Genomic DNA, 21375 nt, shown 5'->3' on the forward strand with positions numbered 1-21375 from the left:
GTTTCATTTCAATACAGGACGATTAAGTTCAGCGAGCCTAGGCTCAAGTTTTTCTCCTCTAGCTCTAGAAGACAAATCTTATGCACTTTGGAAAATGAAGGAAAAGACCAGACATGAATAATTCAAATGAATGTGTTTTTTGTTTTTTTTTTAAGAAAAGATAGTGACAAGTGCTCCCTAATGAAATCATTTGAAACAAAACCGGAAAAAGATATTAGAAAGTTTATACTTCTAACATAAATTATGCTGGCAAGGATATGGGGAAACATATTTTCAGCTAGTGCTGGTGAAACTGACTTACTACAACTTTTGGAAAGTAATACCACTTTGGGGACTCTGAAAGACAAAAATAAAAGCTTCTGTATGTTAACATGTTCAAATTAATGCACATGGATGTTTAGAGAAAAACTTGCTGTAGCACAAAACTTGAAACAACCTGAATGGTTAAATTATGGAATATTAAGCGGCCATGATACAAATGAGTTTACTAGTTTTAATTTTTTTTAATTTTTAAAATTTTTTTAAATGGGTTTTTTAATTTGGAGAGAAAGTCTATGATATTTTGTTATGTTAAAAAGATCTATGGAGGGGCGCCTGGGTGGCTCAGTGGGTTAAAGCCTCTGCCTTCGGCTCAGGTCATGATCCCAGGGTTCCGGGATAGAGCCCCACATCGGGCTCTCGGCTCAGCAGGGAGCCTGCTTCCTCCTCTCTCTCTGCCTGCCTCTCTGCCTACTTGCGATCTCTATCTGTCAAATAAATAAATAAAATCTTAAAAAAAAAAAAGATCTATGGATCTCAACAAGATAGCTGTACCCCCATGTTCCCGGCAGCATTATGCACAATTGTCAAGCTATAGAAACAAGCTACTTGTCCATTGGCAGGTGAATGGATCACAATGTGGTGTATACACACAATGGAGGATTTATTATTCAGCCAAGAAAAAGGACATCCTACCATTTGTGACAATAAGGATGGACCTTGAGAGTATTACGCTAAATTAAATAAGTCAGACTAAGAAAGACAAATGTTGTTGTGATCTTGCTTATATGTGGAATCTAAAAAAACCAAACTTGTAGTAACAGGGAGCAGAGTGCTTGTTACCAGGAGCTGGGGGTGGCGGAAATGGGGAGATGATGGTCAAAGGGTACAAACTTACAATCAGGTGAGTAAGTTCTGGGCATCTAATGTATAGCTTTGTGATTACAGTTAACAATAGTGGAATTATAGTACCTGAAATTATATACTTGAAATCTTAAATGTTCTTGCCATAAAAGAGAATTGATAGTGTAACATGGTGGAGGTGTTACAGCTATGGTGGTCATCATATTACAAGACACAATTGTATCAAATCAGCACATCGTATCCTAACTCTTACTCAATGTTGTATGTCAACTGCATTTCAAAAAAAATCTTATGGCCTAATGTGTATGTTTCTCTTTTTAATAGGAAAAAAATGGGCATTTGTATTTGTGTATAGTTACATAAGCAAAAGGAAAGTTGAGGAAGGGCCAGTCCTGAACTGAGAATATTGATGACCTTGAGGAGTTGGAATTCGAGAGCAGTAAGAGAAAAATTAACTTTCTCTTTATATACCTCTACCTTTTTTGTCTTCTTTATAGCAACCACATAATACTCTTATAATCTGAACAAAATGAAAACTGCAATTTAATTATTAAAAAGTGACAGAGTCACATTTTCGACAAAAACAAAGAAGCAAAGACTGAATTACAAAGACTGAACATTTGGTCCGGTGGTTCTTCTTAACTCTAGGAGACATATTGTTTCACCACAGCAAAGTAGAGATGATACATACAGAACTTCTATACAGAAAAGAATTTTGTGGTTAAAGTAATACCATAATGGCAATCATATGGTCCTTTAACCAACTGAGAATGTTTTCCCTTTACTTCTCCCAGTTCCTCATCAAAAAAGAGAAAATTAAGGGGGAAAGATGTTTAATTAATGAGGTTCTAACTCCAATATCCTATAAAACATCACTCAAGATTTGCCTCAATTTTAACAATAATCTAATTTCTGAATCTATCTCAAATAAAACGTGAGGGGTTTTTTGTTATTTTATTTTATTTTTTTTAACAGTGCTAAAACTCTAAGGAAAAGAACAGGGTGAAGTTTTACTCACAAAACCAATTTTACTGATTTTTAAACCAATGCTTTGGGTTATTTCTTGACCCATGCATGGTAAATTCTGGCTCTGGTACATAAGAATAGGCACTGCTTAAAGTAAATTGCTATACTACTTTTTAAAAAAGTATTAAGAAGCCTTCAACTACTTTGCCTTTTTCAAGGCTCTCCAAAAAGAAATTTCAGTACCAGCTGAAATCTCTTAATGTCCCTCAGCCTGCCTTCTGGGATCTGGGAAAGCATAAGGCCTAGTCCTCTCTCATTCTCCCTCCCCACCCCTTTCTCTCTCAAATGCATCACCAGGGTCCTTCCTGAAAGTCCCTCCCTCAGCACGTACACGTGCTGCTTATGACAGGGGCCCATTTTACCCTCTTCTATCTCAGGCTGATCTGACTGTCTCCATTATCTAAATATCCATCCCCATAACACAAGACTACTGTGGTTAAGACACTGATCTCACTGTTTACATTTTCAGAGAAAAAATAGCTAGGGTACATGTTTTCTTAAGATCTTCTCCAAGGTCTGAAGGTTCTCTACTTTCAAAATCTATTCTGATTAAAAATAGAACTTCCCTATGACCCTGCAATTGCACTCCTGGGTATTGACCCCAAAGATACAGATGTCGTGAAAAGAAGGGCCATCTGTACCCCAATGTTTATAGCAGCAATGGCCACGGTCGCCAAACTATGGAAAGAACCAAGATGCCCTTCAACGGACGAATGGATAAGGAAGATGTGGTCCATAAACACTATGGAGTATTATGCCTCCATCAGAAAGGATGAATACCCAACTTTTGCAGCAACATGGACGGGACTGGAAGAGATTATGCTGAGTGAAATAAGTCAAGCAGAGAGAGTCAATTATCATATGGTTTCACTTATTTGGGGAGCATAACAAATATCATGGAGGACAAGGGGTGTTAGAGAGGAGAAGGGAGTTGGGGTAAATTGGAAGGGGAGGTGAATCATGAGAGACTATGGACTCTGAAAAACAATCTGAAGGGTCTGAAGTGGCGGGGGGGGGTGGGAGGTTGGGTACCAGGTGGTGGGTATTATAGAGGGCACGGATAGCATGGAGCACTGGGTGTGGTGAAAAAATAATGAATACTGTTTTTCTGAAAATAAATAAATAAATTTAAAAAAAAATATGTTCTGCTTGGGGGATGGGAGGGTTTCCTGAAATATTACTTGGTAACACGTTCAACATTTCAACACTGCATCACTCTAAGATGTGGCCAGATTTCTCTCTTGGTCCTTCTCAGGCCTAAATGGCTTCAGTCCACAGACATACTCTCCTGCATTTGTCTACAGAAAAATGCATGGAAGGTTTCAGAAGTGGGCTGGGGATATACGAGTGGTCGAAAATCAAGAAATTTAACCAACTGCCCATTTGGTCTGTGTATGCCAACTAAATGACTATATTTATTCTGTCAGTGAATGACTGGTTGTTTTGACTTGGCTCAATGGATTGTTTGGGCATCATTAGCAAGAGCTAACAGGTGAGCTGATGGTCATTGAACTGGCAATACAAACTCTAATGGGTGACTATGGACAACCAATAATGCACCAGTCATGTTACATATATCTCGCTACAGCAGAATGCTATGCAGCTGTTAAGAATGTAGTAGTAGTGGGGTGCTTGGCTGAAGAGTGTGCGATTCTTGATCTCAGAGTTGTGAGCTCGAGCCCCACATTGGGTGTAGAGATTTGTAAAAATAAAATATTAAAAATAAGAATATAGTATGTCCATGAATTACCAAAAAGTTAAAACAAGGAAAATGCAAACAATATCCATGTAACACAGTCTTAAATATGTTAAGTAGAGGGTGGGAAGTAGAAGACGAATAGGAGAAACATAACCAACTGTGTTTAGCTGTTATAATTAGGTAAGGTGTACATATTACACATACTTAAAGTGATCAAGTATTGCTCATGAAAGAAAAAAATATATATATTTAAATAACGTAAGCTTATAGAGAACTATATTAAATGGAGTATGTTTTGCCTATGTAAGAAAATAGAAAATAAACTTTTAAGTCGTAATAGATTCCACTGGCCCAGGAAACTAGATGGCTCTAAATTTTCCATTTTATTAACCATTTCCTTTCTCTTGCAGACACCTCTTATCTGAGAGACCTATTTATTCTCCAAATACAAAGAAATCTGTGGGGCGCCTGGGTGGCTCAGTGGGTTGAGCCGCTGCCTTCAGCTCAGGTCATGATCTCAGGGTCCTGGGATTGAGTCCCGCATCGGGCTCTCTGCTCAGCAGGAGCCTGCTTCCTCCTCTCTCTCTCTCTGCCTGCCTCTCTGCCTACTCGTGATCTCTCTTTGTCAAATAAATAAATAAAATCTTTAAAAAAAAAAAAAAAAAAGAAATCTGTGGTGGTTTACAGGGAGGTTGGTATCCTGCACCTTTTAGTCACCTTTTACTAACCACTCGCAAAGTCGATTATTTTTCTTCTTAGCAAGTATTTGTGGCCACGTTGAGGGATTCAACATTAGGTGAAGAAAAGGGGCAGTGTGGAGAAGAAATGGCAATGCAAAAGCATACAGCTGGGAATGGAATAGGATAGTGAAGCTGGAACCCAGCACATGCAACATCGTATCTAATCAGTGAAGTTGAAGTTAAGGATCAAAAGTGCAGTTTGGAATCAGAATGGCACAGGTCTGAATACACACTCTGTCACTAGCTGTGTGACCTTGGGCAGGTTACCCAACTTCTCTCAGCCTCCGGTTCTACATATCTAAGCAGAACCTACCTCACAGGGTTGTGTAGCTACTGAATGATTCACTTAAATGACACGTAGTAAACGGTAACATTAAAGAAAGCAAGTGGAAAGGGAGGGAGAATGGAAAGAAGGTGGAGAGGAAGAAAGGAAGGAGAGATTTTTTTAAAAGCCAGATTATAGAAAGCTTTGAAGAATTTGATTCCCTTAATAAAACTAAGAGGTAAAAGAAAATTAAAAAGAAGAAACTGTGATACACTGGAAAGATGCCTTGCCAGGAGAGAAAAAAATATATCTACAGTAAGTAATGCTAAAATGTTCTATAGCACCACAGCAACATGTTTTTACAATATGAACTATGTTTCTTGAAGATTCTAAACTGATGAAGATCGTAGGTAATTGTGTCTCCGGTCTATTTTAGCTAAGTTTCTCTTTTACTGAGTATTAGCAAAGCCTACTTTTGACTTCTCAGCAAGTATACGATTGATCTAAAGACTGTAACGCCGAGCATGCTTCCCAGTTTCCTGATCCTGTGCCACAGGAAAACACAAAAGCAGGGGCACCCCCACCGAATGCGCTTACGCCTGTGTTACGCCTGTGACCAAAGCAGCCTGGCCTGGGCAGGCAGTCTCATCCACTGGCCACCCCCACATTGGTGATGGCCCCCATGACTGTCACAAATGCCACTTACTGGTGCCAAGGGGCCACAGCAGAAGGTATAGTATGTCTTGTTTTTGCCTTTCTACCCTTTATGTGCCCTGATACCTTCCGCGGAGTAGGCCTGATTGTGTAAGCAGATCACAGGCTGGTCGCCCCCAATTGCTGAGATGCTTCTCTGTGAGAGTCCTCCTTCTCTCGCTGTTAAGAGGATACATGTGGTGACTGGGGTGAAACACTCAAGGACAGACCACTGAGGGATCGTCCTATGCTAATTTCTACTAAAGGCTGTTCCTAAATGTAGGCTTTTCTTGCATGTCCATTTGAAAAGACACAACAGTATTTTGTACATACTAACACTGATTAAGAGTAATAGTAATGGCCCACAAATACCAAGCAGCAGCACTGTCCTGGGTAATCCGCTAAGTCATCCACACCCATGACATCATCAGACTCTCACAACAAGCCTGTAGGAAGAGGCAGTTACTCTCATTTTAAAGACCAAGAAACAGAGGTTAAAGAACTTGCAAAAGACAGAAATGGGACGGGAAGCAAGCTCTGCCCAACTCCCTGACCCATGCTTTCACCTGTAGGGGACTCTGCACCTGGTAGCTCATCAGTCTTACCTGGGGGGGGGGGGGCAGTCTCAAATAACAGATTTCTGGGGCTCACACAGATTTGCTGAATCAAGGTTTTACAAGCTTCTAGTCATACCCATGGCTAAGGACCAGTGGACCTCAGTATTAGTCAAACTGTACAGAAACAGATCAGCATTACTCGACTAACTGATGGTATATGGCGGCTTTGGTGTGACCAGAGTTTTTAAATATTCCAAAGTATTCAAGAGCCAGAATTCTTCTGACCTGACAGTAATCCCTATGGGGTGAGGAACCACCCAAATATTGGGCTGGGTGATACAGTGAGGCTGAGGGAGAAAGTATTCACTTGCGACAGGGAGCTGGAACAGGAACTGTTCCTCACTGAGGCAGTGAAGGAAGAACCAGGGGAACAGGCCTATTTCTTCTCCTATCACTGGCCCTTAGTACACACCTCATAAATATTTGTTAAATGGACAAATGAGTGAAGGACTGACTCCCTCCAGCTGGAAGTAATTTGACTCTCCTCTAAATTCCTTGCATTTGATCTATATCTTTTTTAGCTTCTTTGCCACATTCTGCCTTGCATTCCACTGTTTGAAACCTGTCCTACCTCTACCAGGAGGTAAGCTTTCAGGAGGCAAACTCCCATCTCTTTCTCAGCAATGCCTCCCACTCTGCCACAGCACAGGCACAGCAGTGACCTCTAGCAAGCACCCTCCATCCCAAAAGAGTATCTGGCTGGAGTCCAGTGGAGACCTGCTGCACAGATGTGGGTCCTGGCTAATCTCAAGGCCACGCCTACCAACCTTCCAACACTTGGCCTAATTGTGGACTGCTGGGCCACACTGGCAGAGACCTCTGTATGGAAATCATAAAGGAATTTGGTGGACTTCATTGAAGCACAGGTTTAAGGAAGACCATGGCTTTGGGAGATAGAATCCTGAATACGAGATACTTAAAGACAAATGCATTATAGTAACAAATAAAAGGTGCTTTTCTTTAGTTTTGTTCTCCTGGTGTACTCTGCGGAAACCATCTATTTTCTAAAATTACAACCATAGTTAGGAACACCCTGAAATATCAGACAGTGACCCAGACTCAGGAATGAACTCTTCCCACAAAAGGAAGCTCAGCCCTGGCCAGCGCCCCTGAGACAGTCAATCTGAAAGATACGAGCAGACGAAATTCTCTTCATTCACCACCGTCCCCCTCAGGCCTTCAGCTCTTTATCAGTCTTTTATCCTGATGCTACGCATTGCATGGTGTCTGGGTAGCCCTCTGATGCTGTGTGCTGTGCTTTTTGCTGTTTTGAACTCCATCACCCCATCTGATCCTCATACCATGTGATGCACAAAAAGCAAATGTTGTCAACCCCATTTCTTGGGTGAGCTAAACGAGTCTCAAGTTCTATGATATGCCTAATGACACAAGAAAGTGGTTGAATGCCCGCTAGAGACTTAATTGTCTTAAAAGAAGTGAACGAACAAATGGAGGAAGGCATGAATCTCTCTAGTTCAAAGTAATCTCATTGTAAATGTCCCAGAATTTGATCTTAACTTGCTTATAAATCCCTTTGCTCTACATCACACAAATCCAAAACAATTATTTTGTTTTTTAAATGGGTTCCATGGGGTACCTGGGTGGCTCAGAGGGTTAAAGCCTCTGCCTTCCGCTCAGGTCATGATCCCAGGGCTCTAGGATAGAGCCCCGCATGGGCCTCTCTGCTCAGCAGGGAGCCTGCTTCCTTCTCTCTGCCTGCCTCTCTGCCTACTTGTGAGCTCTGTCAAATAAATAAATAAAATCTTTTTTAAAAAATAAAAAATAAATGGGCTCCATGCCCAGTGTGGAACCCCTCAGAGGGCTGCACCCCTCAGAGGACTCAGGACCTCAGGATGGTCAGATCAAGACCTGATCCAATACCAAGAGTCTGCCACCCACGTGCCCCACAAACCCAGAAGAGCTTCCCAGGGAGCCAAAGTGATGGCAGGGTTGAGTAGGTCTCAAGACGATGATGGGACTAAAATGATTAATAACACCTGCAGAGTCTTGTCTGCACACTTCCATAACAGGTAATGGGCTCCTACAGATGGAGGGGCAGGATGGCGGGGGAGTGGTTGGGTCCTGAGAAACAGCCTTATGGGGATGACAAGCAGGTAAAGAGGTAAAGATACAAAACACTGGAAGGCAGTAGTCGCTATAGTTATTTTATCTGTTACAAGAAAAGGCATTTTTGAGGAGGAAAAATATGCCAATGACTCAAAGTGAAGCTACAGTACTGTTTTGAAATTGCCTGGGGAAACTGGCAAAAGAAAACCCACCCAGGGTGGGACTGTGTCCCGGGGCTCCGCGGCTGCACTGCCTGGAGTCTGAAGCCATACAGGGCCAGCGACTGGGGGTGGGATCCAGGAACTATCCAGGGGACAGTAGTGACACGTAATTTTCAGAGAAAGGGACTAAGTCCACCCAGTCACTGCTAACAACCTGAGAGGGTTCCCGGAGAACTGAGATAAGGCCAGGAGCCCGGGCCCAGGAGGGAATATTCCTCTGGGATAACACAGGACCAGAAGACTAGAGACACAGACACACCCTTTGTTACTCTCCAAGAGTTGAAAGTCTAACTAAGCACCCGTTGAAGATTTGGGTCGCCTCGACTGGGTCAACTGGTTTCTTTTACGCTTGCAACTTTCTTCAACAGTTATTTTTTGGAAAGAAAAATGTGTTAGTAGAAAAAGGTAGTGGGAATGAGGCTGAAATGAGGCTGCCCGGAAAGTTCGGGAAAGGCCCCGGGGTTGGCGGGGAGCGCTGACAGGGGTTGGAAGTGCCTGTAAAGTCAATGACCACATCTAACGCGCGCGTCTACACCGACCACAGAGCAGCCTCAGTCTGCAGGCGGGAGCCTAGTCACGGGATGGGGATCGATTCCTCCGGCGAAGAAGGCGAGGCGGCTCCTGGGCATGAACTGGCCCGGGGATGCCCAAAAGCACCCCGAGCCGGGGGGCGTAGATGCGGCTCCAGCACATACCAACTCAGCCCCTGCCTGGGGAACTACGGCGGCAACGGGTCCCGCGGGCTGCCCCGGGGTCGCCGGAGCCCAGGCGGGAGGCGGCCGAGCCCGGAGCCCAGCAGTCCGCGGCCCCTTCCTCCCCACTCCGCCCCTCCCGAGGCCGCGCGCCCGCGCCCACCGCCCGCCGCCGACGCAGCCCCGACGTCCCCGGACGCCCCCGCCCGCTGCCGCGCGGCGCTCCCCACCCCGCCGTCCAGCCCTGCCCCTCCCCGGCGTCCCCGGCGGCCGCGGGGGTCTCCCCGGGCGCCGCCCCGAGCCCCCGGGGCCCCGGTCGGTCCGAGGCGGCGGTGGCGGCGCGTCCCTTACCGCGCAGCGGCTCCGGGCGGCTCCAGGGCCCCGCGGCGCGCCGGGCATTTTTTTCTGGGAAACTTCTCCCGGGTCTGCAGGGCTGAGCCTGCCGGGCAGGAAAAGCGCTCAGCGCCGGGAGGCTGCGACCATCCGGGAACTTCGCGGAGATGTAAACCCTCCCCCTCGGCTCCCCGTCCCCCCCACCCACCCCGCCCCTGCGGCCCCGCCACATGTGGATGCGCCGCGAGGCCGCCGCCGGCCCTTCGCCCTCTCCTCCGGGCGCCGCGCCCGCCCCGCCTGCCCGCCTGCGAGGCTCTGCGCCCCGCCGCCTCGGGTCCCCCAGAGCCGCGTGGCGAGAGTGCAGAGCGGGGAGGCCGGGGCTCGTGGGTTCCTCCGTGCCCGCCCCTGCGCGGTGAAGCACGCGGCCGTGGGGTCCGGGACGAGCGTCTGCAGACGAGCGGGATCTGGACGGTGTGTACCCCCGAGGGCCCTTCCCCAGACGCCGCATCCTCGGCCGCTTGCCGCCGCTGGGGCGCCTCCTCCCCTCACCCGAGGGAAAGCCTTTCCCCATCGCTCTCGCCCCTTTTCTCAAAAGAGGGGGTCGAGCTTTGAGACACCTTAAAGTTCAAATTCATTTAAAAAATGAACTTCAAGATGGAGTGGAACCCCCAGAAGCCCACGTGCATGTGCGTCTGTCTCCCCCGTCCACTGTGTGGGGACGACGGGGCCGCCCTTCCCGCGGGGAGATGCCATTCCTCCCCACAAAACGGGCGGGGTTCTTTGAGTAGTTCTTGCCTCTAGTGGGGATGGATCTGTCAGCCTCCCACGTCCTCAGATACCGCAGGATCGCAGCAAACATTTGGAGAAAGGGAAGGTTCTACTTCTTTGCCAAAGCTAACTCTTATTACCAGGCTCGGACCAGCTCTGAAAGCCCCAGGACCTAAAGAAAAGTTAACACTCACCAGGACAACACAGATACTAGAACGTGTGCGTTTGAAAACGACAACAAGGTATGATCAGGGCAATCACCACTTAATCATATGCTGGAATTCCAAGGCTGTCTATCCCTTTGAATAAAAGCAGAAAGGGTGGGAATGTGGGCGCTGGAGTATTGATGTTCTAGGCTGAGGAGATTGTTCACCCATGACTTGAAGCCGTCTCTGCCTATACCATTCCCTTGTGCACATTTGTATCCTGAGGTACAGGGACAACAGCACTTCTGGAAAAAGGTTAAGTGTGATGTAAACCCTTCCTCTTGACAAACTTTGTTCCTAAATGTACCCATCTTTTTAAGGTTTGTTATATAGTTGCTCTTCTTTTTAAGCCATTTCTATGGTAGTACGTCCATGTTATGTTTTATATAAAAAAAAGGACAAGTGATTTCATATAGCAACATATTATTCCAGACTTGAGAACATTTCACTAGCACTCACCAGAGTTTGGTGCGGAAGTTAAGGTGAGGAGCTGCCTGGTCTCCTTGCTGGTTGGGTCTCTGAGCCTTATTTTTTGCTTCAGTCAGGCAGACATAACAGCAGATCTTATCTTCTAGGATTGTTGTAAAGATTAAATGTGATAATCCCTCTGAAGATGTGGGGCGTAGTGTCACGCAGGCAGAACAGGGTCGGATCTTTGATTCCCCAAAGTTCAGTAGAGTTCCTTGGACCTTCTAAGGAATCAAATACTTGCTGGAAAAGAACTCTCGAGTTTATGTCTTTGAAAAATCCACATAAGTTTTAGCATTCATATACACAAGAGGAAATTAGAAAGGTAATATACATGCCCCCTCCCATCATTTCATCATTGGAAGCCCTAAATAAATGGAAAGCTGACTTGTCCACTGTTTTAAATCAGGCATGAGATCAGTGATCAGTCCTACAGAATGCCTCTGGCTCTCTCTCCTCAGACCCCAACACTTCTCTCAATAAAGTCAAAACCTGGATAATATTTTATTAATGGTAGTTTTCTAGTTTCAGTAAGTGGGCTGCCGTTATATAAAATGGTAACATTTGGGGAAGATGAGTAAAGAGTATCTGGAAACATTTTTTACTGTTTTTGCAACTTAATTATAAATTTTAGATAATTTGAAGCTGAAAAGGTTTTTTTTTTTTTAAGACTTTATTTATTTATTTGACAGAGATCACAGGTAGGCAGAGAGGCAGGCGATGGGGGGGGCGGGTGGTGAAGCAGGCTCCCTGCTGAGCAGAGAGCCCGATGTGGGGCTCTATCCCTGGACTCTGGTATCACGACCTGAGCCGAAGGCGGAGGCTTTAACCCACTGAGCCACCCAGGCGCCCCGAAGCTGAAAAAAGTTTTAAAAACCTTATAATTAAAAAAAAAAAAAGACAACCTAAAATTCTATCACAGATATACTCTTCCTCTCAGATGATGCCAAATTATAGCTTAAAATGATACTGAAGTTAGTAGCAGGCTGAGGTACTATGCTAAACCTTTTCAGTCATGTATACTTGATATAAATGAGTTAATAAGAAAAAATGGTCCATTGAATACTGTTTGAATATGAAGGTAGGCTAGAAATGTTGTCATGATACTGGGAAATAAGGAGAAGGGAGAGAGAGAGAGAAGGAGGTTGAGAATGATGAAATAAAGACAAGTTTACCAGAGCAGAATATAATGAAATATATATATATATTTGCTTACCATTTCATAAGCTACCATTTTGGGAACTCTAAACGAGGCTGTGGTGACTTAGAACTTCTCTTCATATAGCAATTATTTGTGTTTGTAGGTACTTGTTTAATGCTTGTCTTCCTCCGGAGACAGTAGCCCCAATTTGGTGGGGGAGAGGCACACGAGGGAGCTGACTGCCTGGTTCACCACAGTGTTGCCAGCACCTGACACATCCTTAGTACTCATGGCTGCTTAATAAATGAATGCCGTGACCAGATTAGGTCCTTGTACATATAGAATCTCATTTAATTCTCACAGCAACTTTAGGAAATAGCTCTGTGTCTCTCCCTCCACCCCACCCCCCATTACAGAGGAGGGAACTGTGACTTGGAGAGCTCAGCAGACCTGCTGAAGATCACTCAGCTTCTGAACCCAGATAATTTTGACACTGACACCCTTCCTCCAACATTATGCACACCATCTCTTGACTTGACCTCTGTATTTATTCTGCCTCTGAGCTTCTGCTGGTGTGAATGGCTTGAATAGTTTGAGTGGTTTTTGCCTCTAGCATCCTTGGTGCCAAATATCAAAAGAAGAAAATATTATCTTTATTTTGGTAGAGGATTTTTGAGGTTCAGGTAGATCTGAAATCTGGTCAAAGGCTCTACATTACCTTGAATGTTTTGGGTTCTCACTTCTGAATTAATGCAGGGAGGAAATGGAATGCTATGTGGAGCAAAAGCTCCATGACAGGCCAGGGGATGGTACTGAGAATTAGGGTGTGCATGGGGAGGAGAAAGTCTTGCACCCAGCGGGTGGTCAGTACATATCTAATGGATTTACTGGTTTCCAGACCTGAAAGGACTCAGCTCTTAAAAGCTGAATATTTTGATTATTTGTATCATAACTTATTCCAAAAAAAAAAACTTTAAAAAGTGTTGAATCTGATGAAATTCAAATCTTAGTATGGGACAGCAAATTTACAAATTATTTTTTATCTTATTTATTTCTATTTTTTGAGGATTTTAGTTATTTATTTATTTGAGAGAGAGAGAGAGAGAGAGAGTGCAAGTGAGGGGAGGTTTAGAAGGGGAGGAGAGGGACAAACAGACTCTGTGCTGAGCACTGAGCCCCACACAGGGCTTGATCCCAAGACCCTGAGATCATGACCTGAGCTGAAGGTAGACTCTTAACTGCCTGAGCCATGCAGGTGCCACTTTATTTTCTTTTTAATTGAAATATAGTTAGATAGAATATTATATTAGCTTCAGGTGTATAACATAGTGATTTGACATACACATTACAAAATGATTATGATAAGTATGCTTATCATCTGTCACCATATGAAGTTGTTACAATATTATCAACTACATTCCCTAGGTTGTACTTTACGTCCCTTTCACTTGTTTTCAAACTAGAAAAGTGTATACCTCTTCACCTATTTTGCCTGTCTTCCTACCTCCTACCTCACCTATTTTGCCTGTCCTCCTACCTCTCTACCTGCTGACAACCACTAATTGTTTTCTATATTTATGAATCTGCTTGTTTTGTTTGTTTGTTTTGTTTTTTAGAATCCACATTTTTTTAAAGATTTAATTAATTTATTTGACAGAGATCCCAAATAGGCAGAGAGGCAGGCATAGAGGGCGAAGCAGGCTCCCCAGTGCAGGGCTCGATCCCAGGACTCTGCGACCATGACCAGAGCCAAAGGCAGAGGCTTAACCCACTGAGCCACCCAGGCGCCCCTAGAGTCCACATATAAGTGAAATTATATGGTATTTGTCTTTCTTTGTTTGACTTATTTTACTTGGCATAATTCTTTCTAGGTCAATCCATGTTGTCACAAATAACAAGATCCATTCTTTTTTATGACCGAATAATATTCCTCTGTGTGTGTGTGTGTGTGTGTGTGTGTGTGTGTGTGTATCACAGCTTCTTTTTTCATCTTTCCATAGACATTTAGGTTGCTTCCATATCTTAGCTATTGTTAATAATGCTACAGTGACCATAGGGATGCATATATCTTTTTGAATTAGTGTTTTTGTTTTCTTTGTATAAATATCCAGAAATAGAATTGCTGGATCATACTGTAATTCTCGGTTTTTATTAAGATTTTATTGTTAAGTAATCTCTACACGGGGCTTGAACTTACAACTCTGAGACCAACAGTCACATGCTCTACTGACTGAGCCAGCCAGGAGCCCCATAGTTCTACTTTTAATTTTTTGAGGAACCTCCATACTGTTTTCCACAGTGGTTGTACCAATTTATATTCTCACCAATAGCACACAAGGGTTCCCCTTTCTCCACATGCTTGTCAGCACTTATTATTTCTTATCTTTTTGATAATAGCCATTCTGATAGATGTGAATTGATACTTCATTGTGGTTCTGGTGTGCATTTCCCTGATGATTAGTGATGTGGAGCAACTTTTCATGTGTCTATTAGCCATCTGGATGTCTTCTTTGGAAGAATGTCTATTCAGGTCCTCTGCCCATTTTTTTAGTTGAATTGTTTGTTTGTTTTAGTGTTGAGTTTTATGATTCATATACTAATCCCATATCAGATATATCATTTGTAAATATCTTTTTCCATTCAGTAGGTGGCCTTTTGGTTTGTTGATGGTTTCCTTTGCTGTGCAAAAGCTTTTTGGTTTAATATAGTTCCATTTGTTATTTTTGCTGTCGTTGCCCTTGCCGGGAGAGACAGATCCAAAAAAAATATCACTAATGCTGATGTCTAAGATCTTACTGCCATGTTTTCTTTTAGGAGCTTTATGGTTTCAGGTCCCACATTTAGCTCTTTAATCCATTTTGAGTTCATTTTTGTGTATGGCTTGAGGAAGGGGCCCAGTTTTCCCAGAACCATTTATTGATGATTCTGCCTTTTCCCCATTGCATATCCTTGCCTCCTTTGTTGTAGACTAATTGACCGTAGAGCGTGGGTTTATTTCTGGGTTCTCTGTTTTGTTGTGTTGATCTATGTGTCTGTTTTTGGATTAGTACCATGCCATTGTGATTCCTGTAGCTTAGCAATATAGTTTAATATCTGAGACTGTGGTGTGCCTGGGGGGCTCAGTCAGCGGAGCATTCAACTCTTTATTTTCAGCTCAGGTCACGATCTCAGGATCATGAGATCAAACTGGCTCTGCGCGCAGTGCAGAGTCTGCTTGTCCCCGCCCCTCCCCCTCCTACCCCTCCCCCCACCCGTGCATGCATGTTCTCTCTCTCAAATACATAAAATCTGGGATTTCGATACCTCAGCTTTGTTCTTCTTTCTCAGTTTTCCTTGGCCATTTGGGATTATTTGTGGCTCCATATAAATTTTAGTATTATTTGTGAAAAATGCCATTGGTGTTTTGATAAGGATTGCATTGAATCTGTAGATTGCTTGCTTTGGGCAGTATAGACGTTTTAACAATATTCTTCCAATCCATGAACACAGTATTTCTTTCCATTTGTTTGTGTCATCTTCAATTTCTTTTTTGATCAATGTCTTATATTTTTCATAGTATAGGTCTTTCATTTCCTTGGCTAAATTTATCCTTAAGTATTTTATTCTTACTGACGCAACTGTAAATAGGATTGTTTTCTTAATTTCCCTTTGTTCTAGCACATTATTAGTGTATAGAAATGCAATTTGTTTGTGTATATACTCTTGGTTTGTAGCCTGCAACTTTACTGAATTCATTTATTAGTTCTGATAGTTGGGTTTTTTTGTTTGTTTGTTTGTTTGGTGAAGTCTTGAGGGTTTTCTGTATATGGTGTCATATCATTTGCAGATACTGACAGTTTTACTTCTTCCGTAGCAATCTGGATGCCTTTTTCTCTTTCTCATCTGATCACTGTGACTAGGACTTTCAGTACTATGTTGAATAAAAGTGACCAGGATGGGCATCCTTTTCTTGTTCCTGATCTTTGAGGAAAAGCTTTTAGCTTTTCACAATTGAGTATGACGTCAGCTTCAGGTTTGTCATCTATGGCCTTTATGATGTTGAGGTGATATACCGTCACTCTGCCATGTTCTAATCATTAGAAGCAAGATGCTAAATCCAGTCCACACTTAGTGCAAGGGTGTTAGCAGGCATTAGTATCAGGAGGCAGCGGCTGCTGGGATCATCTTCGGATCTTCTTCACCTACCAGCCTTCTCATGAAGGTGTTGTAGGTTAAAGTGAATTAACTTGTGTAGAGTAATACACATGGTGTCAGACTCTCCGCACGAAAGAAAAGCTGGCTATCATTATTGTTAGCAGCAGCGGCCATTACTCACATCCGTTCTAATCTTTGACTTAGTATCACATCAAGAACCAAAGAATGGCATTTACACCAAAGCTGCGGTTTGGCCAGTATAGCTGGCAATTGCCATCAGGAAATAGGTATCTTCTTAAATGAGATGATATAGGAAAGGCTAATAAAGGAATTATTTACAGAGGTGTTTAGGAAGAGGAACAAGGAATGGTGCCACGCTCCAAGAGTGGAAGAGCAGGGAGCCATTACCACTTTTAAGCCTGAAGAGGGGGGAATATTAATGAGAACCAGGAGAAGGAAGCCTCAGTTCCAGGAGAGAGCTCCTGGCAGGAGCTGTGATCTTCAGAAGAACAAGGTGCTAAGCCATGGTGACCCAGAGGGGTGAGACTAGAGGAATAAATTCCTGACTTTACTCCTCTTCTGCTGGTGCCTTCCATCATCTGAGCCCAGTCAGGAGCCATGGGACAAGGAAACCCACCATTCTGCCCATGCAGGTAAGCCCTCCAGGATTGGAGGGGTGAATGGAAAATATCCAGCATGGGCAGACACAGCTCTTCACCAATGGGCTATTTCCTCTGAACATGACACTATAAAAGAGAAACTGAAAGGCAGTCGCTTGTGACACCTGGGTGGCTCAGTCAGTTAAGCCACTGCCTTCAGCTCAGGTCATGATCCCAGGCTCCTGGGATCGAGTCCTGCATCGGGCTCCCTGCTCAGTGGGGAGCCTGCTTCTCCTTCTGCCTCTGCCTGTCGCTCCCCCTGCTATGATCTCTCTCTCTCTCTCTCTGACAAATAAATAAAATTGTAAAAAAAAAAAAAAAAAAGGTTGGGGGGAGTTACTTAATCCTGAGTTTCCAGAATAGGAGTCAGGGAGGGATAGTGGCAGGAAGCACAGTTCCAGAAGAATTTGGTTCACTTTTTGGTTTATAGTGCCCTTGTGGCCCTTTCATTTGGGCCAGTGAGGAAGGTACAAGGATGTAAATCTGGAGCCGGCAGGCAGCCCAGAATAAGTTCAGAATAAGTTTCTCAGGAAGCTCTTGCGCACTGCAGGTTTTATTTATTCAGGGAATGAACTTAATGACATGGAAGGCATTTGTTCTGCTCACACCCTGGCTTTATTGGTGAGGTACCAGCTCAGTTACTGATGGAGACCTTAGGTGCTTCCAAAGGCAAATGGTTTTCCAATCATTCTCCTCCGGTAATGAGGGTCCGGGAATTTCACTTCCATGAGACAAGGCAGTGCAGCTGGAGAAGTGGCGGCTTAATGCCATAACCAGGAAGTGGGGTGAGCCCAAAGCCTTCAGGGTGGGCCTGTCTCTGCATTCACAGGGAGCCCTGGGGGAGTCTGGGCAACGGGGAATGGTTGTTTCCATGTTTTCAGGCTGCTGAAGTGAGGGACAATGGAAGGGGGCAGGAAAGGCTAAATTTATTGGAGTAATTTCTTTATTTTTTAAAAAAAGTGCTTTATGAAGATGCTATTAAAATACGATCTGGAAGACAGCTCCTTAAAAGGTGACAGGGGTGCTCACTAAAGTAGCCCAAGAGTGTTGTGGTTTTTAAAAATTTTTTTTGCAAGATTATTTATTTATTAGAGAGAGAGTAGGGGGAGGGGCAAAAGGAGAGGCAGACAATCTCCAGCAGGCTCCACACTGAGCATGGAGCCTGAGATGGGGCTCAATCCCAAGACCCTGAGATCGTGACCTGAGCCGAAATCAGATTGGACATTTAACCCCAACTGAGCCTGTCTAAAACCGACAGGTAGTTAGAAAAGTTTCTATTATCCCATCATCCAGTGGTTTAGTTTTAGAGAAAACAAACAAGCTTACTGCCTATAAAAACTCTCATATCTGCATACTTTAAAAAGTTAAAGAGGAATTTTGAATCCGCTTAAAATCTTCCAAAGTATTATAGAAGAAAGGGGGGCATCTGGGCCTTTTATTAAAATTATTAAATGTATGAGCGTCTGATAAGCTTGTATGAGTAAATGATTGGCTGCAGGAGGAGAGAAATTTACCAACCAAATTTCATAAAGATCTTTACGTAAAGGTGATTGGGACTGAAAAACTAACTCTGACGTGCACCATAGCTGCCCATCCCCATCTGTAGCCTTTGTGAGGCCTCCTCTTCCTCTGTGCCGGCCAGGCATTTCAAAAGCAAGGTGTGGACGTAGAACTGGACCCTCAAATCCACTTTTTTCACAAAGGGTTAACCAAAGTTTAAAACAATAATCGAGCGGAAAAAAGGATCATGGCCAGGAGTTGAGGGGGAAGAGGGATGAACAGGTGGAGCCCAGGGGATTTTTAAGGCAATGAAATTATTCGGTATGATACTGCAATTGTGGATCCATGTTCTACATTATGAAAGCCTGTGGAATGTGCAACATGGAGAGAACCCTAATGTAAACTCTGGACTTTAGTTAATAATAATATATCAGCAGTGACTCATGATTTTATAGAAAAGGCAGCACACTAATAGATGTTATTAACAAGGGCCGTTGGGGAGAGGAAAGTGTTGAGCAGGTTCATTGGAACTCTTTGTACTTTGCTCAGTTTTTCTGTAAACCTGAAACTGCTTCCCAGACTAAAGTCGATTAATTTTTTTAGGCGAGGCATATTTAATTCTAGCCCTCTTAGAACATTTCTAGTGAGAGCAAAAATGTAACATTAATAAAACATTAAAAAATACTGTTTAACCCATTTGCTTTAATTTGTATTTATATATATTTAATAATGTCCATAACAGATTATTACAGTAATACATAATTATAATCTGGAAGTAAATCAATCTCAGTCTATTGGGGGGTTGCCTCCTCAGACATTTTTATTGATACTATGCGCATTCAGAATGTTTGTTGCTGTCTGGACGGATGCGTTCCTGTGGAGAAAGTAAGCTTCAGCCGGCTTGTTGAATCCCAGGTGGCAACGTGATAACCCCCCCGGGGGGAGGAGGATGTGGGGGATGATTTACCAGGGCTGCCTTTCTGGGGGCCAAGGCAGCACCAGCCAGACGGCATGAACTGGGTGGGGGGGCGTCTGGCTGAGCAGCAGCCACAGTTAGGGGCTGAGAAACTTTGTTTATGTGGGAGCTTAAAAGAACTGGAATAATCATTACCTGACCAAGTGACTGGGGATGGAGGGCGGTGGGGGAGGACCAGACGTGGAGCCCGGAAGAGCCAGGTCATCTGGAAGCAGGGGAAGATAAGACTGGCTTAAATGTGCTGTTGGTCAATAAGGTAAGCAATGGCGGACACCAGGAGGCCCAGAAAGGCTTGAGAATGGATAGATACTGTCAGCGAGGTCAGCAGCACTGTGGGGCCTGCCGATTCCTGTAATGACCAGCTTCGTATCAAGGGGTCACTAGAGTGATACGACCCTGCAGGCTGGGCTTAGAGAGCATGGGCGTGGGGGCCGTTGAGGCCTGTGGGGTCCAGCGAGGAAGGAAGGAAGCAGCTCCCGCTTCCTCACTCATCACAGAATCGAACTGGAAAATGAAACAGCCACTTCCTGGCCTGGAAAGAGGGTGTTTCCAGGGCATCCACCGATTAGACAAAACCCCCAAGTACCTCCTCTTCCTGCTCCCTGAAATCCTTATTTCCCCTGAGACAGTGTCCCCTCAGAAGTGGTCGCACATGTCTTTGGCAACAGAACTTTTTCTTCACACTCTGCTGTGCAGAGCAGTGAGTATGTGAAGCAGACTGAGGCATGGGTGCGGGCGGCGGTGGGGACCGCAGGGTGGCAGCTGCGATGTCTGTCCGCGCTCACCCTCCAAACCGGACCCTCGGGTGGGAGCTGAGAGCGACTGGCTGGAGAAGCAAGTCCAAGCTCCCTGACGTGGCATTCAGGGACTTCCTCCATATTACCCTTACTTGCTCTCCCGTCTTGTTTGTGGCTGTTCCTTGCTTTCTGTTCTATGCTCCAAAGTGTAAGATAGCCGAGCTGTCCTTGCTTCTGTGCTCTGCTCATTGCTGCTGCTTCTGTCTGGAATTCCTTTGCACTGGCTGCCTTTGACCCAGTCTTCAGAATTCACCTGTGATGGTATCTCCTCTCATGCCTCCGGGCCCCCACAGCGCCCTTGATGTGCCTACATCTGAGGAGTTCCCTCTCGCTGCTGAAATTCCTCCTGTATCTGTTACCCCAGTAAGCTGTAAACTTCCCAAGGGCAGGAATCTGTGGGATCTCTGAGACCTCTGTCCCCATCCCCCCACCCCCACCCCACCCCTGACTCAACCTAGGCGATTGTTGGAGCCTTATCTGGCATCAGTTTAGAAGTCAAAGGATCCTTTCTGGAAAGCCAGTTTGAGAAAAGAAGGAGAGGGGGCGTGCTTTAAAAAGAAGGGAGGAACTGGATACTGGAGGGGAGAGGGGAGAGTAGAGGGGAAAGACGGGACCCAGGGGTCAGGCAGGAAAAGCACGGAGTCACTGCAAATTCACATCAGGTCTCGGGCTTGAGTCGCCCCACTGCTTCTGGATCGAATTAGTGGTAGGTAACTGGGAAGATGCTCTCTGGGCAGCAACGGCAGGGCCTTCCCAGGAGCTCTGGAGGCTTCTGACTACCTCCCCTGGTGCTCCAGGCCTCCAGGGATTCTAACCAGCATAATGGACTCTGAAGAGGGAGACGGCTGAGCAAGGCAAGCTTGTTCCGTCCCTGGGGCATGATGCTGGCTTGGTTAAGGACTCCTTCAGCTCCGAAGGAAGACAGCTCTTACTGGAATCGTTCACTCAAGGTTAAGGAAGGGCAGGTGGAAGAGGGGCTGGATTTTGTGTCACGAGAACCAGATGGATTCTAGGCCTTGCTTGACAACACCGAGCGTTCGCCACCTTGGTGTTGTCCGCAGACCACAAGAGCTAGCCTTTCTTCCGCTTCTCTGTTTGCAGACACCTTGCAGGAACACGTGAGGCCAGATCTGTGACCCTGAGCAAGTTCTTTAAACTTCCTGGGCCTTAGTTTCCTCACGTTCCTACACATCAGTGTAAGGACACTGATTGCATCCTACTTCACTTCATGGAAAGCTCTTAATACAGGTT

At 44.7% G+C, this 21375-nt stretch overlaps 2 protein-coding genes across 2 annotated transcripts in view; one reads left to right on the top strand and one right to left on the bottom strand.

The window, feature by feature from the left end:
* The window catches only part of LOC116597796 (WAS/WASL-interacting protein family member 1), a 114764-nt gene extending 105184 nt beyond the window's left edge, over positions 1 to 9580 (bottom strand). The window contains exon 1 of the mRNA XM_032355990.1: positions 9494 to 9580. The gene's annotated coding sequence lies outside the window, so the exon portion shown is untranslated. The remainder of the gene's footprint in view (positions 1 to 9493) is intronic.
* LOC116597075 (collagen alpha-1(I) chain-like) lies at positions 9078 to 11540 on the top strand. Its single transcript, XM_032354337.1, has 2 exons — positions 9078 to 9946; positions 10387 to 11540. The coding sequence occupies exons 1-2, from the start codon at positions 9078 to 9080 to the stop codon at positions 10550 to 10552; spliced, it is 1035 nt and encodes a 344-aa protein (XP_032210228.1). The 3' UTR covers positions 10553 to 11540.
* The last annotated feature ends 9835 nt before the right edge of the window (positions 11541 to 21375 follow it).

The sequence above is a fragment of the Mustela erminea genome, chromosome 8 (genome assembly GCF_009829155.1).
Source record: "Mustela erminea isolate mMusErm1 chromosome 8, mMusErm1.Pri, whole genome shotgun sequence".
NCBI lineage: Eukaryota > Metazoa > Chordata > Mammalia > Carnivora > Mustelidae > Mustela > Mustela erminea.

Excerpts from the sequence above, each read along its gene's own strand:
- LOC116597075 (XM_032354337.1), top strand. The coding sequence starts at position 9,078 with ATGAACTGGCCCGGGGATGCCCAAAAGCACCCCGAGCCGGGGGGCGTA. Across the intron at positions 9,947-10,386 it reads AGACGAGCGGGATCTGGACG|GCTCGGACCAGCTCTGAAAG; the intron begins GTGTGTACCCCC and ends TCTTATTACCAG.